Below are 15,773 nucleotides of genomic sequence, written 5' to 3' on the forward strand. Positions count from 1 at the left end.
CACAAAGCATTTGGCTTAAAAATAAAGCTGAAAAAAAGCCAGCTTATGTTTAATAAATTCACCAAACAAAGAAAATAGATAGATAGATAGATAGATAGATAGATAGATAGATAGATAGATAGATAGATAGATAGATAGATAGATAGATAGATAGATAGATCTTTGGTTGTTCGGGTTTTCTCCCACGTACGCGTAACAACCAAAGACCTACATACAAACACCCGCGAAAACCTCAGAAAACAAAGAGAGAGAGAGAGAGAGAGAGAGAGAGAGAGAGAGAGAGAGAGAGAGAAGAACTAGACGCTACATGCACCTTGTCCAATGGAAATCAATAAAACATGATACAATAAAGGAAATTGAATGGCATATTAAATGTGGTTGGCAGGCATTCGGCAAGCTAAACGTAATTTTCAAGAACAAGATCCGCCTATGCCTGAAGAGAAAAGTGTGTGCTATCTGCTCTAACATATGCTGGAGAAACATGGACACTAACCTCACAATCAATTCAAAAGCTAAGAGTGGCGCAAAGAGCCATGGAAAGATACATGCTCGGCATTACAAGACAAGGTAGAAAGACCTGCATATGGATTAGAGAACAAATGAAAGTATACAATATCACGAAGAGAGTTGATGATTAAAATGGAAATGGGCTGGTCACATAGCAAGAAGAACTGACGGCAAGTGGGCTAAGGCAGTTGTGGAATGGATCCCACTTGATTAAAAAGCATCCACAAAAGAGACTTAAAGCAAAAAGGATAGACGACATCAGCAAGTATTGTGGGCCCAATTGACAAAAGAAAGGTCAAGACCATATTGGTTGGAAATTTGCAGAAGAGGCCTTCATCCTGCAGTGGATAGACAATGGCTAAAATGATAATGAAACCATATATATTAAGATTTTATTCCAAAAAGATGTTATAATCCTATCATCTGAAGATATGTATGAGAGGTTATCTTATACTGCCCCCACATTTCCAGTGATCAACATTTGTCCAGATACTCAAACACACAGTTCTTGGTGACCCTGTGCATTTTGAGAATTTCTGCTGAATAATGGCGATCAAAGTTGGATATTTTTAGAGCTGACAGAGTACTGTTACTCTATGATGATCTTAATGTTCCTTTAACTTCATTATCCCAGCTTAATCTGCATAAATAATGCACATAGATATACAAATGGTATATGGGAGGTTCTAAGACAGTTGCAGGAAGCTAAACTGAACTTATAAACCATTACGTTTGCATACCTTCTCCTTTTTAACTGTTTCTGTTGTGTCCTGGGTCTGATGAGGCAGCTCAGCAGGCCCAGAAATGTTGCAAAAAGTCCTGGGCAACCCAAAAGCTGCCCGGGACCAGACTGGTTGGCACCGGCCTTGCGTACATGAGCAAGGCACAAATAAAGGAGATTTATGATAGGTTGTTTGGAAGACTATAAAAGGCCTGCGAGCCTGTTGGGTTACTGAGTGGTAACGTGGATCAAATAAAGAAGAACTTGGTTACAACGTGAGTGTGTGTCGCTTCAATGCTGCGAACCCCAAGACGTAAAAGTTTCCCATATTGTTTATGGCCTGGATAAGCAAGGTAGCTGACTGACTTCAATTTTGCATATAAATCCACCAGATGCCCCTTCAGGTTATTCTTGTTCAACTTGCTTATTGGAAAGCTCAAACTCTTCTGAGAGGGAGGGGAGGTAGCTGACATCACATCCTCTTCCACTAATGGGAACCTATTTCATCCATCAAGTTAATCATAATTCTCCTCTTCCTTTTCTAAAGAAAGATTGCCAAAAGAAAAAAATGGCCAAAATTTTCTATCTTCTATGGTTCTTTGGTCTGATTTTATGTGAGTATGATCCTATTCCTTTGCGTGGATGGTTGGGGGAAAATCCTTAAATAAGCAATAATTGAAAAACTTTTAAAAATATTTTGAACATGATACAAGGCTTCAGTGGGTTTCTAAAGTCTTGTAAATTTCTTTTATTTGAAAATCAGAATCCAAGGCTATATAACAAAATTATGTCCAGCCTATCTCATACTGTGAGTTAAAAGTGAAGAGGGAATCCATAGAAAAGCCAAAAGTGGTATCTAAATCTAACTTGTTGTTACTGTTAATATTATTTTGTCTACAAGTCTATTTTTTTTAAATTATTAGGTGGGCTGGTTGGATAAAGGTGAGGAGGCTACAACTGAGAAAAAACACAGATTATAGAAGTAGAAAACCGAATTAATATCTGAGAAAAAAATAATTTCCATATGCATATATTTACATACCTTTCGCGCTATTCCTCTTCAAAGTAAGCAATTTTGAGAAATAGAAAAAAACATTTTAAAAAATTAAAAGCATGAGATAACAAAAAGGAAAGAAGCACAGCTGTAGTTTTCACAAAACTACTTACTATTCCTCTCCATATCTATCTGTTCCTGGAAGACCACTTTTGCTCTTATGTCTGCACGTTACTTCATACATTGCCTGTTTTTCTTTAAAATTCTCGTCTATTTCTTTTCAGGTGTTCGTGAGTTTCAGTCAACCGCACCTTTCTTAGTTTTTCCCTTTCTCTAACACATTTGTTCATTGTTCCTTCCTTCTTTTCTTCCTTCCTTCCAATATTGTTTTGCAATTCAGTCCTCATTAATTTTTTTACTTATTGAACAAATATTCATTTCTTCCAACAGACCATGTACTACTATTACTATTTTACCAAGTAAAATGTCTGCAACATTCAGCAAAATAATATTTTTAAGATCAACAAATTAATTTACATGCTCAAATTTGGCATTTACACAGATAAAATTCATGATCTAATACAAATACTTTAATATTTGATACATTAATTTCTGACCCATATATCTCATTACCTCAAACAAACTAACCTTTGTTATAATTCTCTGCATAGGAAAGTACATATACTTCAATATCTATAATTAACATATCTCAGCATACATACCACCACATTTTTCTATAAATGCATTAAACTACCAAGAGTTGTTTTTTGTTTTTGCAGCTAGCTTATTCTTCTGAAATCAAAACTTTGTATCAATATCTGCATCTCTGCCATATGAACAGATTATTAAGGAAACAAGCAATGGTTTTTAAGGGATTATTGAAAATTGTATCACTGTTATTATATCACTGATATTAAATATCTTGCAAGCATACAACAAAATACAGCCAACACAATGAATTTCAGCACTAATATATGGAAATCTGGAATTTTACTTAAAGAGAGTTGTGTCACTGGATAAAAAAAAATATTCAGTCCTGGTTCTAACATAATTTTAGTTTTTTTCAATTCAATTCACTTTTTCAATTCAATTTGGAATAGAGCTGGAAGGGACCTTGGAGGTCTCCTAGTCCAACCCCCTGCTCAAGCAGGAGAACCTATACCATTTCAAACAAGTGGTTGTCCAGTCTCTTCTTAAAAACCTCCAGTGATGGAGCACCCACAATTTCTGAAGGCTAGCTGTTCCACTAGTTAATTGTTCTAATTGTCAGGAAATTTCTCCTTAATTTCAGGTTGCTTCTCTCTTTGATTAGTTTTCACCCATTGTTTCTTATCCTGTCCTCTGGTGCTTTGGAAAATAAATTGATCCCCCTTTTCTTTGTGGCAGCCCCTCAAATACTGGAATATTCCTATCATGTCACCCCTAATCCTTCTTTTCTGTCAACTAGCCATACCCAATTCCTGCAACCATTATTCATGTTTTTCTCTCCAGGCCTCTAATCATCTTAGCAGCTCTTCTCAAAATTCTTCAAATAAAATTAGCACTGTTACCCAGAATTCTATCTGTATGATCAAGGAGTCGAGAATGATGGCACATAATATATCTTGAATTTCCCATTGTATTTTTTTTATCTTTTAGATTTGATTAATCCATTTTCAACAGACATAAAGTAATGTAAAATAAAAATGAACAAATTTACTGTAGACAAATACGAAAGGAAAGAAAAACAAGAAAATATGTAAAAAAAAAAACTCCAAACCTATGTTCATAGCATTCCAAATTCATGTGATTTGTCATGTCTTTTTTTAAATAAAAATGCTGACAGAGTTGGCCATGAATTTTTTACAAAGGGAAAGATAATTTGACATTTTCTGATTAATCCAATATATAATTTTCTCAAAAAATGCTAATTCACACATCTCTGAAATCCAATCTTTTTATCTCAAATTATACTGTTTTTCTATCTTCTAAAGATTATTCTTTTTGATATTATAGGAGAACAAAAATCCATATTTCTTCTGAACATGTTAAATTCCAAATTGTCAATATATAATTCAGTACAATCTACATGTTTTTATAACCAGAGTCTTCTCTAATAATTCTGTCAATATACTATATGCCATTATTCCAAAAGAGATGAAAAGAGAAGTATGATTATAACATTTGAGTTAAATGCCCTAAATTTCTTGCATGATGATGATGATGATGATATATGATGTTGATGATGATGATGATATTATCCATTCAATCGAGTCTGACCCCTGGCAATTCTATGATCCAGGTCTATCTGTATCTTCCAATCTTGCACTATTTCTTTGAGTTTTCCTATGTTCTGGCTGGTGTCAGCTTTGATAGTGTCCAGTTACTGTGTTCTTTGACAGTCTGGTTTCCTTTTACCACTAACATAATTGTTTTGTCCAGTGAATTTCCTTCCATGACGTGGGCAAAGTAAATGAGTACTTAATTATTAGTCACCTTTGCTGTCCAAGAAATATGCAGGAGCCTTCTCCAGCACCATAGCTCAAATTAATCAATTTTCTTTCTGTTTTGATTTTTAAAGACCAACTTTCACAACCATAAATAGCTACGGGGAACACAATAAAGCAAACTAACCTGCATTTGATTGCCAGGATGATGTCCTTGCTTTTCCATATTTGGTTCATATGCATCATTGCTGGCAACTATGTGCAATCCAACATTTTATTTCTGTGCTACATTCACCACTTCCAACTATCTGTGATCCTAAGAAAGTGGTTTTTTCCACACATTCTATCTTTTCACTGTCAATTTCTATTTTGATATTTCCCTTCCTTGAAGTAGTCATGAGTTTGGTCAATAATCATTAATCTGTTCTCTACAGAGCATTCTAGATGGTGTCCATCTGATAAAAAAAAGTTTTGATCGAATAATTTCAATTTTAAATCACATAACAGAAACTTAGTTCTTCAAAACTTCAGTCCATTAGTTGTAAGGAACTGAAGTTTCCCATTCTTGATTCCAAGCTTCTTGTATATTTGTTATAGATATTTTAAACTATTACTTTAGTTTTTGACCAGAAAAAAATAAGCTTGAATTCTGACATTGAATTTTTCAATATTAATAACATAGATATTTTGGGAGCTGCTAAAGCATTGAATCCATGCTGAACTGTCAAGATATGCTTTAACTGGGTTTACCTCCACTTTTAAGTTGCTAAAAAGATGGTACCCTTTTATGACCATTTTTTCCATTGATTTTAAGAGTAAAGTTATTCCAAAGAGTTGAGTATTCATGTGAGTTCATATCAAAACTAACCTAACAGGGCCCAAGTACATCTTATCGCTAACGAAGTTGGAAACACTAAATTAGTGCTAATAAATGTTATACCTACCAACTGCCAAGACTTAAATGAGTATGTACAATAACATTCCAATTTAAATTACAGTGGCATTCAGTTCCCAAAAGAATCATTCCTATAAAATATCTACACTAAAATGCAAGGCCAGTAACTGTTCTGGAAATTCAGAAGATTAAAACTGCCATCTGTCATAGGCAAATTTAATTTAGAAAGAGAGATTCTAGGTGTGTCACTTTCCCAACTAATATCACTTTGATCAAAATATTTTTTAGATTAAACATAGTTATTCTCTTAAAGCTTATACAAGACTGAGAGTTATATTCATTTTAATCACATTTATTTTACCCCACTAAGTCAAAAGTATCTTATAACATCTATCAAAATCTAATGTAATATGTTCCGGCAGAGTAGACATATTAACTTGGACAGATTTGGAAATATAGGAATATAAATCCATAAATATTTAATTAAATTGATAGAGACCAAAAATCCTATCTATATCAACCATTCTAATGAGATATCCAACCCTAAAGGAAGTAAATTAGATTTATTTCAATTAATCTTACATCCAGAATATAAATCATATAACCAGAAAAAAACTGATGCAGTTCCCATCTTCAAAAAAAGCAGGGGGGGGCGGCAGAATGGATGCAGGAAGAAACTACAGACCAATCAGCCTAACATCAATAGTTGGCAAAATCCTAGAAAAGATAATCAAGCAATAAAACTATGAACACCTACAGGCAAGCAGAGTTATAATCAGAAGCCAGCATGGGTTTGTCAAAAACAGATCATGCCAGACAAATGTTATTGTATTTTTAAACAAAGTGACTAAATTAGACCAGCAAAATGATGTGGACATAATTTGTACTTCAGTAAGGCACTTCATAAAGTAGACTACATCCTATGTTTTGGTAAGATAGAAAAATATGAGTTGGATAGCATCTTGATCAGATGGATTTGCAACAATGCTGACCTAGGCTGCATTAATAAAGGTATAGAATTAAAATCATGCAAAGTTTTAGTGCCACTTTATCAGGCCTTGATAAGAACACACACTTGGAATATTGCATCCAGTTTTGATCACCACAATATAAAAAAGACTCTAAAAAGAGTGCAGAGAAGAACAACAAAGATGAGTTGGGGTCTGGAGGCTAAGAACAGTTGCAGGAATTGAATATGTTTAATTCAATGAAAAGAACAACTAAGGGTTACATGATAGCCATGTTCCAATATTTGAGGGGCTGCCACAAAGAAAAGGAAGTCAACCTATTCTTCAATGCACTTGAAGGTGGGACAAGAAGCAATGAATGGAAACTAATCAAGGAGAGAAGTAACCTAGAAATAATGAGACATTTCCTGACAATTAATCAGTGGAACAATTTGCCTTCAGAAGTTGTGAGTGCTCCATCACTGAAGATTTTAAGAAGAGATTGGATAGCGATTTGTCTAAATGGTATAGGATTTTCTGCTTGAGCAGAGGGTTAGACTAGAAGACCTCCAAGGTCCCCCCCAGCTCTGTTATTCTGTTACTTATTAGGGCTGGTAATGATGAAGTATAATTGCATTTTTGCATCTTGTATTCAAAAGAATTGACTTTATCCCATTTATATTAAAAACTGATATATTACTAACAATTCCAAGACTAAATTAAAAAGTTTTCCAATGTGCTTTATTGCCCTACACCTTTTTATCTGCATCTTGTTGCTATACCTTTTTTTGAAAAAAAAAAAAAAGATTTATATCCTGCCTTTCCTTTAAAAGCAAAAGATAGCAAATTGCATTTCTTCCATTTTTTCCCATCACGTTATTGTAGGCCATGCTGGGTTTGTTATTTCATGACTGACCCCAGTTCTAGATCAACATTCATTTCAGAACTGTTTAATACTTTTTTCTTAACTTTCAGCCAATCCAGACAATAAGAATGTGTTTAAAATTCTTGGACTGCAACTGAACTTTCCCCCTCTCTCTAGGCTGCTGTGGGTTCAAAACAGACCTACTAGAAATCAAGATGATCAGCAATTCTCCCCAAACATTTGGAACCAAAGTGGAATTCAAATGTGAGACTGACTACGTAGATGCTGGTGTATTTTGGATTCTTCAGAAACTGAATAACAAACTCCATTTCATTGCACATGTTACATCAAGATCTAGAGAGATAAAGGGTATTCCTGAAGGCTACACGTCTACAAAAATTGGCAACTATTACCAGCTAACTATTGCCAGCTTTGAAGAGAACCATGAGGGTACCTATTTTTGTATGCGCCATCGCAATCAGATGCTGAGTTTTAGTTCAGGCATCCTAGTACACCTGCCAGGTAGGTTTCATCATAAGCTTTAAATTCCCCATTTATATCTTCCCTGCCACATCAGCTTCTACTCTAGCATGTACTTTTATCATATATATGGGGAAAGTATGGTTTTCTTTCCTCTCATCATTGGGGATGATATTAATCAGGAGAGAATTGCTTTATTTCTCTGCATTTTTTTTTCTTTTATCATATCTATGTTGATTTTGGAATCATTTAAAACTATGGAAGAGAAACCTTGTTATAAACCATCAGCCATTAACCATGAAAACAGAAGAAAAACACTTTCACATTTATCTTGTTTACAGTGAAAACTACTACTGTGCTTCCTACCATCCCACAGCAAATTTCAATCACCACCAAAGAACTGATAAAAGAAGAAGCTATGAAATGTCCCAATTCTACAGTCATAGGTATGTTTCCTTAGCTTAATTACAAATTAGAGGCCATAAATGAAACACTTTAGGCTCTGGATTTACCACAAAAAACACCTCATGCTGCAAACAACATCCATTCATCCAAATGCAAGTTCCACAGTCATTCTAAGCTGTTGAGAGAAGCGTTTCTGGTTATGGCTTAACATTAGCTGAGCAGAGCATCCTGATGTTGCTTCTCTGTCTTTCTTCCTCCTGTGGATCTCTTCTCCAATGGAGCAAACAGTTGGAAAGGCTCATTGAGCCAGAGAGGAATACTGCAAGTCAGTTAACAATGCAAACAAAAGCCAAGGGGATGGGGCAGGTCCTTGTGAGGTGGGCGTAAAGGTTTTAATTGGAGGGGGGGAAAGATATATTAATAAGCATTTCTGCAAAGTTGCCAGTAATCACTGCCACTATAGCTACTTGAGGATCACAGCCATATTGCTGTTCAGCTAAAGCATTACAGAACTCATAATATCAACATATCAGGAGTTGAAAATACAACTTCACAACAGGGTCAGGTTATATTAACCTCTTTTTTTAAGTATATGGAGTAAATATAAGGAGATGAAACATAGTAGGAAGATGGTGGAATTCAGGGATCTGCCCTGTATGGTAGTCATTGATAAGGCCCTTGTGAGTGTGGGAGGGGAAGTTCAACAGAGCAGGTTGTATCATTTCCCACCCCACCCACCTCTCCCTCTTTCTCTCTCTCTCTCTCTCTCTCTTTTTCAGGGATCCTTCCCATAGAAGGATGTGGGATGTTCCTGACGAGAAAAGACAAGGACCTTCCCCTAAACTAATAAGAGAAATAGTGAAAATTACAAAAAAAAACACTACATTTTTCCACTATGTTTCTATGCTGGCAATTAACAATGTTGTTCTTCTAGAACAAGTTGTACAATGCAACTCATTATAATAGATTAATAAATTTCTTCAAATAATAAGACTTTATCAAAAACTGGAGGGATAACATTTTTGAAAGTGTTGCTCTTCCTTTGCTTTGTATTTCAGTAACAACAAATACAAAAAGTACAATGTTCTCCTGTGACCTTTATGTATGGGTTCCCTTAGCTGGTGTTTCTCTTCTGCTGCTGATAACCCTGATAATCGTCATATCACTGTGCTGTGGTAAGAAGATTTCCTTTAAACTATGTTTGATGGTTCAACTGTTGACAGTTACTAAGAGATTAGTTTAAAATTAGACATATATCTACTCAAGTAAAGATGTATCTTTACTTCCTGTTTCTGGAATGATTATGAATACTTATTTACATTAAGAACTAGTTTACTTGAGCCATTCTAAAACTGTGAAACATTTTTGATGGAAATTTAAAACCACTGCAGTCCACATATCCACATGCAAGAGGAAAATGGGGAGGGGGAGATAATAGTACTCAGGAAGCTTTTTCAGTTCTGACTGAATGGTGGGGAATAGAAGGATTTATATTCTTTGGCGTCATCTGGTTGTTAGCACTCTGAAGATGGGTCGTTAGCTCTCTGAGTCTGAGAGTCATTGAAGCTTTATCTGTACCCCCAGGGTCACCTGAGTCAGGATGCAAATGGATGTGGAACCTTCTTGGGATTGTTGAAAGGACTATGTTGTAGATAGGAGATAGAAGGTGTTTCTTCCCTCTGTCAAGAGAGAGCTGCTCAATTTTAACACAGATGGCCTCTTTTACCCCTCTTTCAAACAGTGGTCCTCTCTGTCCAGAATATGGACTTTGCTGTCCTCAAAAGAGTGATCTTTGTCTTTCAAATGCAAATAACTGCTGAATCTTGTCCTGATGGGTTTGTCCTCCTATGTGGCAGCATGCACTAGTCTGAAGAAGAACAAAGAAGACAAAGAAGAGAACAGAAAAAAAAGAGAACAAACAAAACAACGTTGTCATTCCATATGTTGTAGGAATATCTGCAAAGCTCAGGAGGATTTTCAACCAACACAATATACATACACATTTTAAACCCAAGAATACACTAGGGCAGAAGCTTGTTCACCCCAAGGATAAAACAACCAGACACATACTGAGCAATGTGATACATGCAGTACAATACAGTGAGACATGTGCAGATCTGTACTTTGGAGAAACAACCACTTCACAAATGCATGGCACAACATAACATAGGATGGCAAATGCATCAGGACAAGATTCAGCAGTCCACCTGGTGGATTCAGTAGGGCCACTTCTTTGAAAAAGAGGTCAAAGAGGCCATCTATGTTAAAATTGAGCAGCCCTCTCTCAACAGAGGGTGAGAGATATGACACCACCTATCTCTTGTCTTCAATACAGTCCTTTCAGCAGTCCCAAGCAGGTTCCACACCCATTTGTTCTCTGATTCAGGTGAACCTGAGGATATAGATAAAACCTCAAGTGGCATCAATGAATATCAGAGAGCTAACAACTGATCTTCAGAATGCTAACGACCAGATAACTGCAAACAATATAAATTCTTCCATTTCCCACCATTCAGTCAGGCCTAAAGAAGTTTCTTGGTTAAGAAGTGAAACATTTTCTAGAAAAAAATTATAAAGTCCAGTTGATTTTTGAAAAGCACTTTGGGCAACCATGACCTGGATGATTGAGAATCTCCATAGATGTCTCTATCTACTGTATCTATCATCATTATGAATTTGGGTAATACAGCATATAAAAAAATGAAAGAATAGCAAAACAGTGCAAAATGTTATTTCTTCATATATATATATATATTTTCCTGCCAAAGGTTCAAGGAGAAGCAGAAGAAAATGCAAATGTATACGGTGAGTTTTCCATTATGCTACCCTTTGCCCCTTTCCATACACTTAAGTTTCACTTACTAAAATTGGGTTGAAACATGCTATCAATCTCCAGGTTAATGTTTAAACTTCAATATTTAATTGCAGAAATAGATTGACATTTGATGGACATGAGCAGCCCAGAGATCGACCCCATAGGATAAAAAAAAGTTATGAGTTTGGCAGAATGCAAACTGGATAGCTGGTTTTGTGACATAAATAGGTTTACCAGATCTGGGCTGCAAAAATCCAGACAACTGTATCCCATTTGCCATGATCTAATGGCTCTCCAGATTTTTGTAGCCCATATGTACTATCACTAATAAATATATTTTTGTGATTTACCATAACCACAGTGAACAGGCAGTCCATTAAAGATTATCCCTTTTATGAGAACTTTTAAAATTAAAATGCTCCCATTGATTCAAAAAGATTGGCCACTTTGTATTGCATGTATTTCAAGCTCTGTCTTTTCTTTTTAGGCCAACAAATGGAACCAATGGAACTCACATTCCAAGACAATAAATAGGATCCAGTATGATCAACAAAGAGATTCTGATGTACTTGTAATAATTTTCTGTTCATATATTAAGAATGAATGTCTTAGATCAGATCTTTGAAATCATACGCTGCATTGTTATATTTTATTATTTACTCATATCATTTACTCAGAAAGCAATTTTTCTGTAAATTAGCAGGTTATGAATTTATTCATCCAGTTGAACATATTGCCGTGTTATGAAAACAAAGTCAATACTGTAGCTTTAAAACAATCGTTTAGAAATATGTAATAATTTTGTGATACTTATGGCTATAATTATGATGGAAAAATTACTAATTCAAAGAACATTCAATAGCATTTGTTTTCTGGGTAGCCAGGTGGAAGGAAAGGGAAGCATTATCTTATCTTTCCTCATTCACGTAGGTACATATGTGTATTATTCTTGTTGCAGTTGCCTTCTCTCTTTCCACCCTGGGAGTTTTAATATTTAGTAACCTGGGAGGGAAAGGTATATAAAAAAGTTGCATTCCCAAATCTCTAAAATAGCCTATAGAAGGACTGAAGGGAGATGATGTTTTACCACTAACCAGTGTCAGAATATAATTTATCCTGTTCTAAGAAGGATTAGAATATATAGAAGATCTGCTCTAAATTTAGTTTTATAGCATTTCAGGGTAGAACTGGGGAAGACCTTTTCTGAAACTTCAAAGCTAGATAGAATAGTGATTTGACTCAATATAGAGCAGCTTTTAAAAATCTGATGTAATTGCAATCAGTGGCAGGAAAGAGAAGCAGATGTGTTCTACCATCAGTTTTGACAACCCACCATTTTGCCACAATTCCACAGATCTGTAATACTTTCAGAATGATATTGTCTGTATACGGCAGAGAACAATTTAAGTTAACTATTATTTTCCTTTGTTCAAGTATCCAATAAACTAAGTCAAGATAATGTTAAGCATTCAGTACTTCCCATTTCATCTTCCATGCCCAATAGCAAAAACTGAAGCAAACTTTATTAAACAAACCAAATGAAATCCATCAAGGCTCCAGGACACAACAAACAGTACCTTTTCCCCTTCTGGGGAAAAACAGATTCTGCAAGCATAGAGTGAACTCATGAGTTCACTAATTCACTCAAAGAGGAGCCAAGTTAATACAAATGAATTTTCCAAAAACAGTACAGCTTTTTGAAATGTATCACTCTTTGTTCAACATCAAGTGTTCAATAGGGATGCATGCCAGTCAAATTAGCGTGTGGTAGAGCTCACAGAAAGAAAAAGAAGATAAAGTACATTTCAGTTGCCCATTTCTTTACAATAGGACTTACCACAATGCTAGGAAAGTATTCGATCATGTTATCAACATGATAGTTTGCTTATTAAAAATGAAAGTTTACTTTCATTCTACAGATATATCACAACTAAAAATGAAAAAAATCTATTAGTAACTTCTCATATGTAACAGATTAAATGCATGTGCATTTAAATTTAGGCTTGGCATGTTTCTTCTGTTGGCTCATGCATGCTTCTACTGAGATCTCCAGAACACCACTGTAACATCTTAAATTGTTCTAATAAAGATATTAACCTATGATGTAATTTTGGATGTTTTTTAATTATAGAAATTAATCATAATGACACTGGGGAAATTAGTATTAGTATTGTCAAAGTTTCACAGCAATTTTATATGTGATGTAAAAATAGCATCTGAAGTTTTTTTTAAAAAAAAATACTTATCCTGGCATCCTTTTTAGCTTTTCATTTTCTAGAATTATCTTGCTTTCTTCAATAGAGAAAATGGAAAGTAGAAAAAATTACCCTTAGATTGGTATAAGAGGCTGCAGTCTACCAGATCTGTTGCGGCTGAATTCAGTATCTTTCCTTTCTTATTTTACTGTATGTTTTAGAGGAAAGCCAGCCTAGTGCACATTTAATTACTTTTACTTTTAAAATGTATTAATATAGTCTATTTTTTGTAAAAAAAACAAAACAAAAAAGCAGTCCTTACCATAGTGTCAATGATCCAGAATGTGGTACTGTCCAGAAAAGGAACTGGCTTCTAAAGGAAATGGATTAAGCCTAAGAGTAATTCAAAGAGGAATTAGGGCATGTAGGATTTAAAATAATGAGGTTGATCCAGCTAGAAAATAAAATCCTCCAGAAGTAAATATAGAAAAGGAAATAAGCAATCTAATGCCAAGAAAACCATATTGACATGGTTGCATTTAGAAAAAAATTAATGCCTTATCTTCAGTCCATAAGATCCTCTTCTAGTTACTGGAAAAGAGCACTGAAGTTTCACAAGAAGATCTTGAGAAGATAACCAGACCAAACTATATGACAGTGGTGGTGAACCTATGGCACGTGTGTCAGAGACGGCACGCAGAGCCCTCTCTGTTGGCACATGTGCCACCGCCACCCAGACCAGGAGCCCTGCCCAGCACAAAGGAGGTGAAGTGGCCAACCAGCAAGCTTGAGTAGAGGTGGTAGAGCAGAGGTCACCAACCATTGTCGATTGGTGGACTGAAAGAAAAGGGAGGGGGAAGCATTTTACATACATGCATGTGCGCATGGGGCCATGAGCATGCACATGCTGCAAATGAGGCGGGGCTAGTGCCTGCATGATACTCACTAGCCCTGCCCCATTCTTGCGTGGTGCAACACCTTATATCTGCACCCCACAGCGTGGCAGCGGCTGTTTTTGCGCTTTGCAGCATGGTGGCCCATTTTTGCGCCCCTGGTTTTTGTGTACCAGAGGTGGCACTCAGATGCACCTCCCTGCTCCCCTCACTGAGGGCACCACAATGCTGATGCGGCCCTGGCACTTTGAGATAAATAAGTGGGTTTTGGGTTGTGGTTTGGGCACTCGGTCTCTAAAAGGTTTGCCATCACTGCTATATGAAATTCTGATCACTGATTTTTCCAATATTCAAAAAGAACTTCTTTGTTTTACAAGGATAAGTACAAGGGGAACAGGGAGTATAAGAAGAATAAAAAAGAATCTGGAATGATTAAAGCAGAAATGAAACATTCTTAATTAGATGTTTTGTGAACATAGATGGACAAGATGAAAATGAATCTGATTATAAGACTATTCAAAACAAAGGAATTGTAATAATCCTCAAAAGTACTGTGGGAAGAATCCAGAGAAAGAAATATTTTGGAGAATATTAAAAAGGCAGAATATATTTCCCCAAAGGAATAATGGAGAAGATCTTTAAAAAGGAAGAAACTTCTCCACACACACACACACACACACAGAGAGAGAGAGAGAGAGAGAGAGAGAGAGAGAGAGAGAGAGAGAGAGAGAGAGCCAGACAACTCAGCAGAAAACAGCTTTTAGAAATGCAGATGTAATAATCCACTCAGGAAGGTTGGAGCCCTCCAGCTAGAAGCTGAAAAGATCAGGAAGACAAAAACCCTTAAAATCATACCCCACCCAAACTGTAAGACAGGACATAATAGTATTAACCCACAGATGCCAAAGGGGCACACTCAGACTCAGGTCAAAGTACATGACCCAGGAAATACAAAGCCTCAAACAGGAACAGGAAACAATCTCAAGACCCCCCAGAAGGTATAAAAACCCACTCCCTGCTGCATGTGGCTAAACTACAACCTTCTTTATAAAGCAGTCACCATGTTGTTTGTTCCCAGCTTGGACTGGACCCTGATAAAGATTTTTCCTTCAACAGTACCTTATTAAGATTGAATATATACATGCACATCATATAAAATAAAAAAGAAGAGTACGCAGAGGTAGCCTGGAACTATTAAGCTTATGTCAGGAAAGCAAATGTTCAGAATTAGCTGAAACTGGTGAAAAATACCAACAATACACTGAAAGGCCTTTGTAGACCTTTTAATCATATTCATCACACTAGCCTCTTTCTGGTTAATCAACATGATAAAAGTAAAAAAAGGTATAGAAAAAGAAGCACTGAACAAGTGTATAACACAAGTGTGTAATTCTATGCATTATTCTTTTTGATGCCTATCACCAACATGAATGAAGCAAGTGTTCAAGCCTATTCAGGCAATTCATTCTTATGTATTGTACCATTGATATTTGAAGGCATCAGCAGATTTAGTATGTTTATATTAAAAAGAATTATGGAAGCAAAAATGTTTTCCCAAGACAAATTGGAAACTCCATATATTTTTTTTCATAGAAATAAAAGGCAAAGTTCAGTGTCTTATTTTTTCAGC

At 35.7% G+C, this 15,773-nt stretch overlaps 1 protein-coding gene and 1 long non-coding RNA gene across 3 annotated transcripts in view; one reads left to right on the forward strand and one right to left on the reverse strand.

Moving 5' to 3' along the window:
• LOC120302630 overlaps positions 1 to 13,621 on the reverse strand; it is a 61,246-nt gene extending 47,625 nt beyond the window's left edge. Inside the window, exons 1-2 of the long non-coding RNA XR_005555179.1 lie at positions 13,573 to 13,621; positions 2,271 to 2,286 (exon numbers count right to left, since the gene is read on the reverse strand). This is a non-coding gene — a long non-coding RNA (uncharacterized LOC120302630). The remainder of the gene's footprint in view (positions 1 to 2,270; positions 2,287 to 13,572) is intronic.
• CD8A (CD8a molecule) lies at positions 592 to 13,163 on the forward strand. Of its 2 annotated transcripts, XM_039331347.1 has the most exons (6): positions 598 to 1,842; positions 7,533 to 7,877; positions 8,177 to 8,281; positions 9,299 to 9,415; positions 11,009 to 11,045; positions 11,543 to 13,163. In XM_039331347.1, the coding sequence occupies exons 1-6, from the start codon at positions 1,719 to 1,721 to the stop codon at positions 11,583 to 11,585; spliced, it is 771 nt and encodes a 256-aa protein (XP_039187281.1). In that variant the 5' UTR covers positions 598 to 1,718; the 3' UTR covers positions 11,586 to 13,163. The 2 variants fall into 2 exon arrangements, with proteins under 2 accessions (XP_039187282.1, XP_039187281.1); XM_039331348.1 differs by lacking the exons at positions 11,009 to 11,045; positions 11,543 to 13,163 and having other exon boundaries at positions 592 to 1,842; positions 9,020 to 9,315.
• Positions 13,622 to 15,773: the final 2,152 nt, after the last annotated feature.

The sequence above is a fragment of the Crotalus tigris genome, unplaced genomic scaffold (assembly GCF_016545835.1).
Source record: "Crotalus tigris isolate CLP2741 ecotype Arizona unplaced genomic scaffold, ASM1654583v1 scf7180000024437.13266115, whole genome shotgun sequence".
Lineage (NCBI taxonomy): Eukaryota > Metazoa > Chordata > Lepidosauria > Squamata > Viperidae > Crotalus > Crotalus tigris.

Coding starts and splice junctions, on each gene's coding strand:
- CD8A (XM_039331347.1), top strand. CDS start 1,719: ATGGGAACCTATTTCATCCATCAAGTTAATCATAATTCTCCTCTTCCT. Junction 1,843..7,532: donor GTTCTTTGGTCTGATTTTAT/GTGAGTATGATC, acceptor CCCTCTCTCTAG/GCTGCTGTGGGTTCAAAACA. Junction 8,282..9,298: donor TCCCAATTCTACAGTCATAG/GTATGTTTCCTT, acceptor TTTGTATTTCAG/TAACAACAAATACAAAAAGT.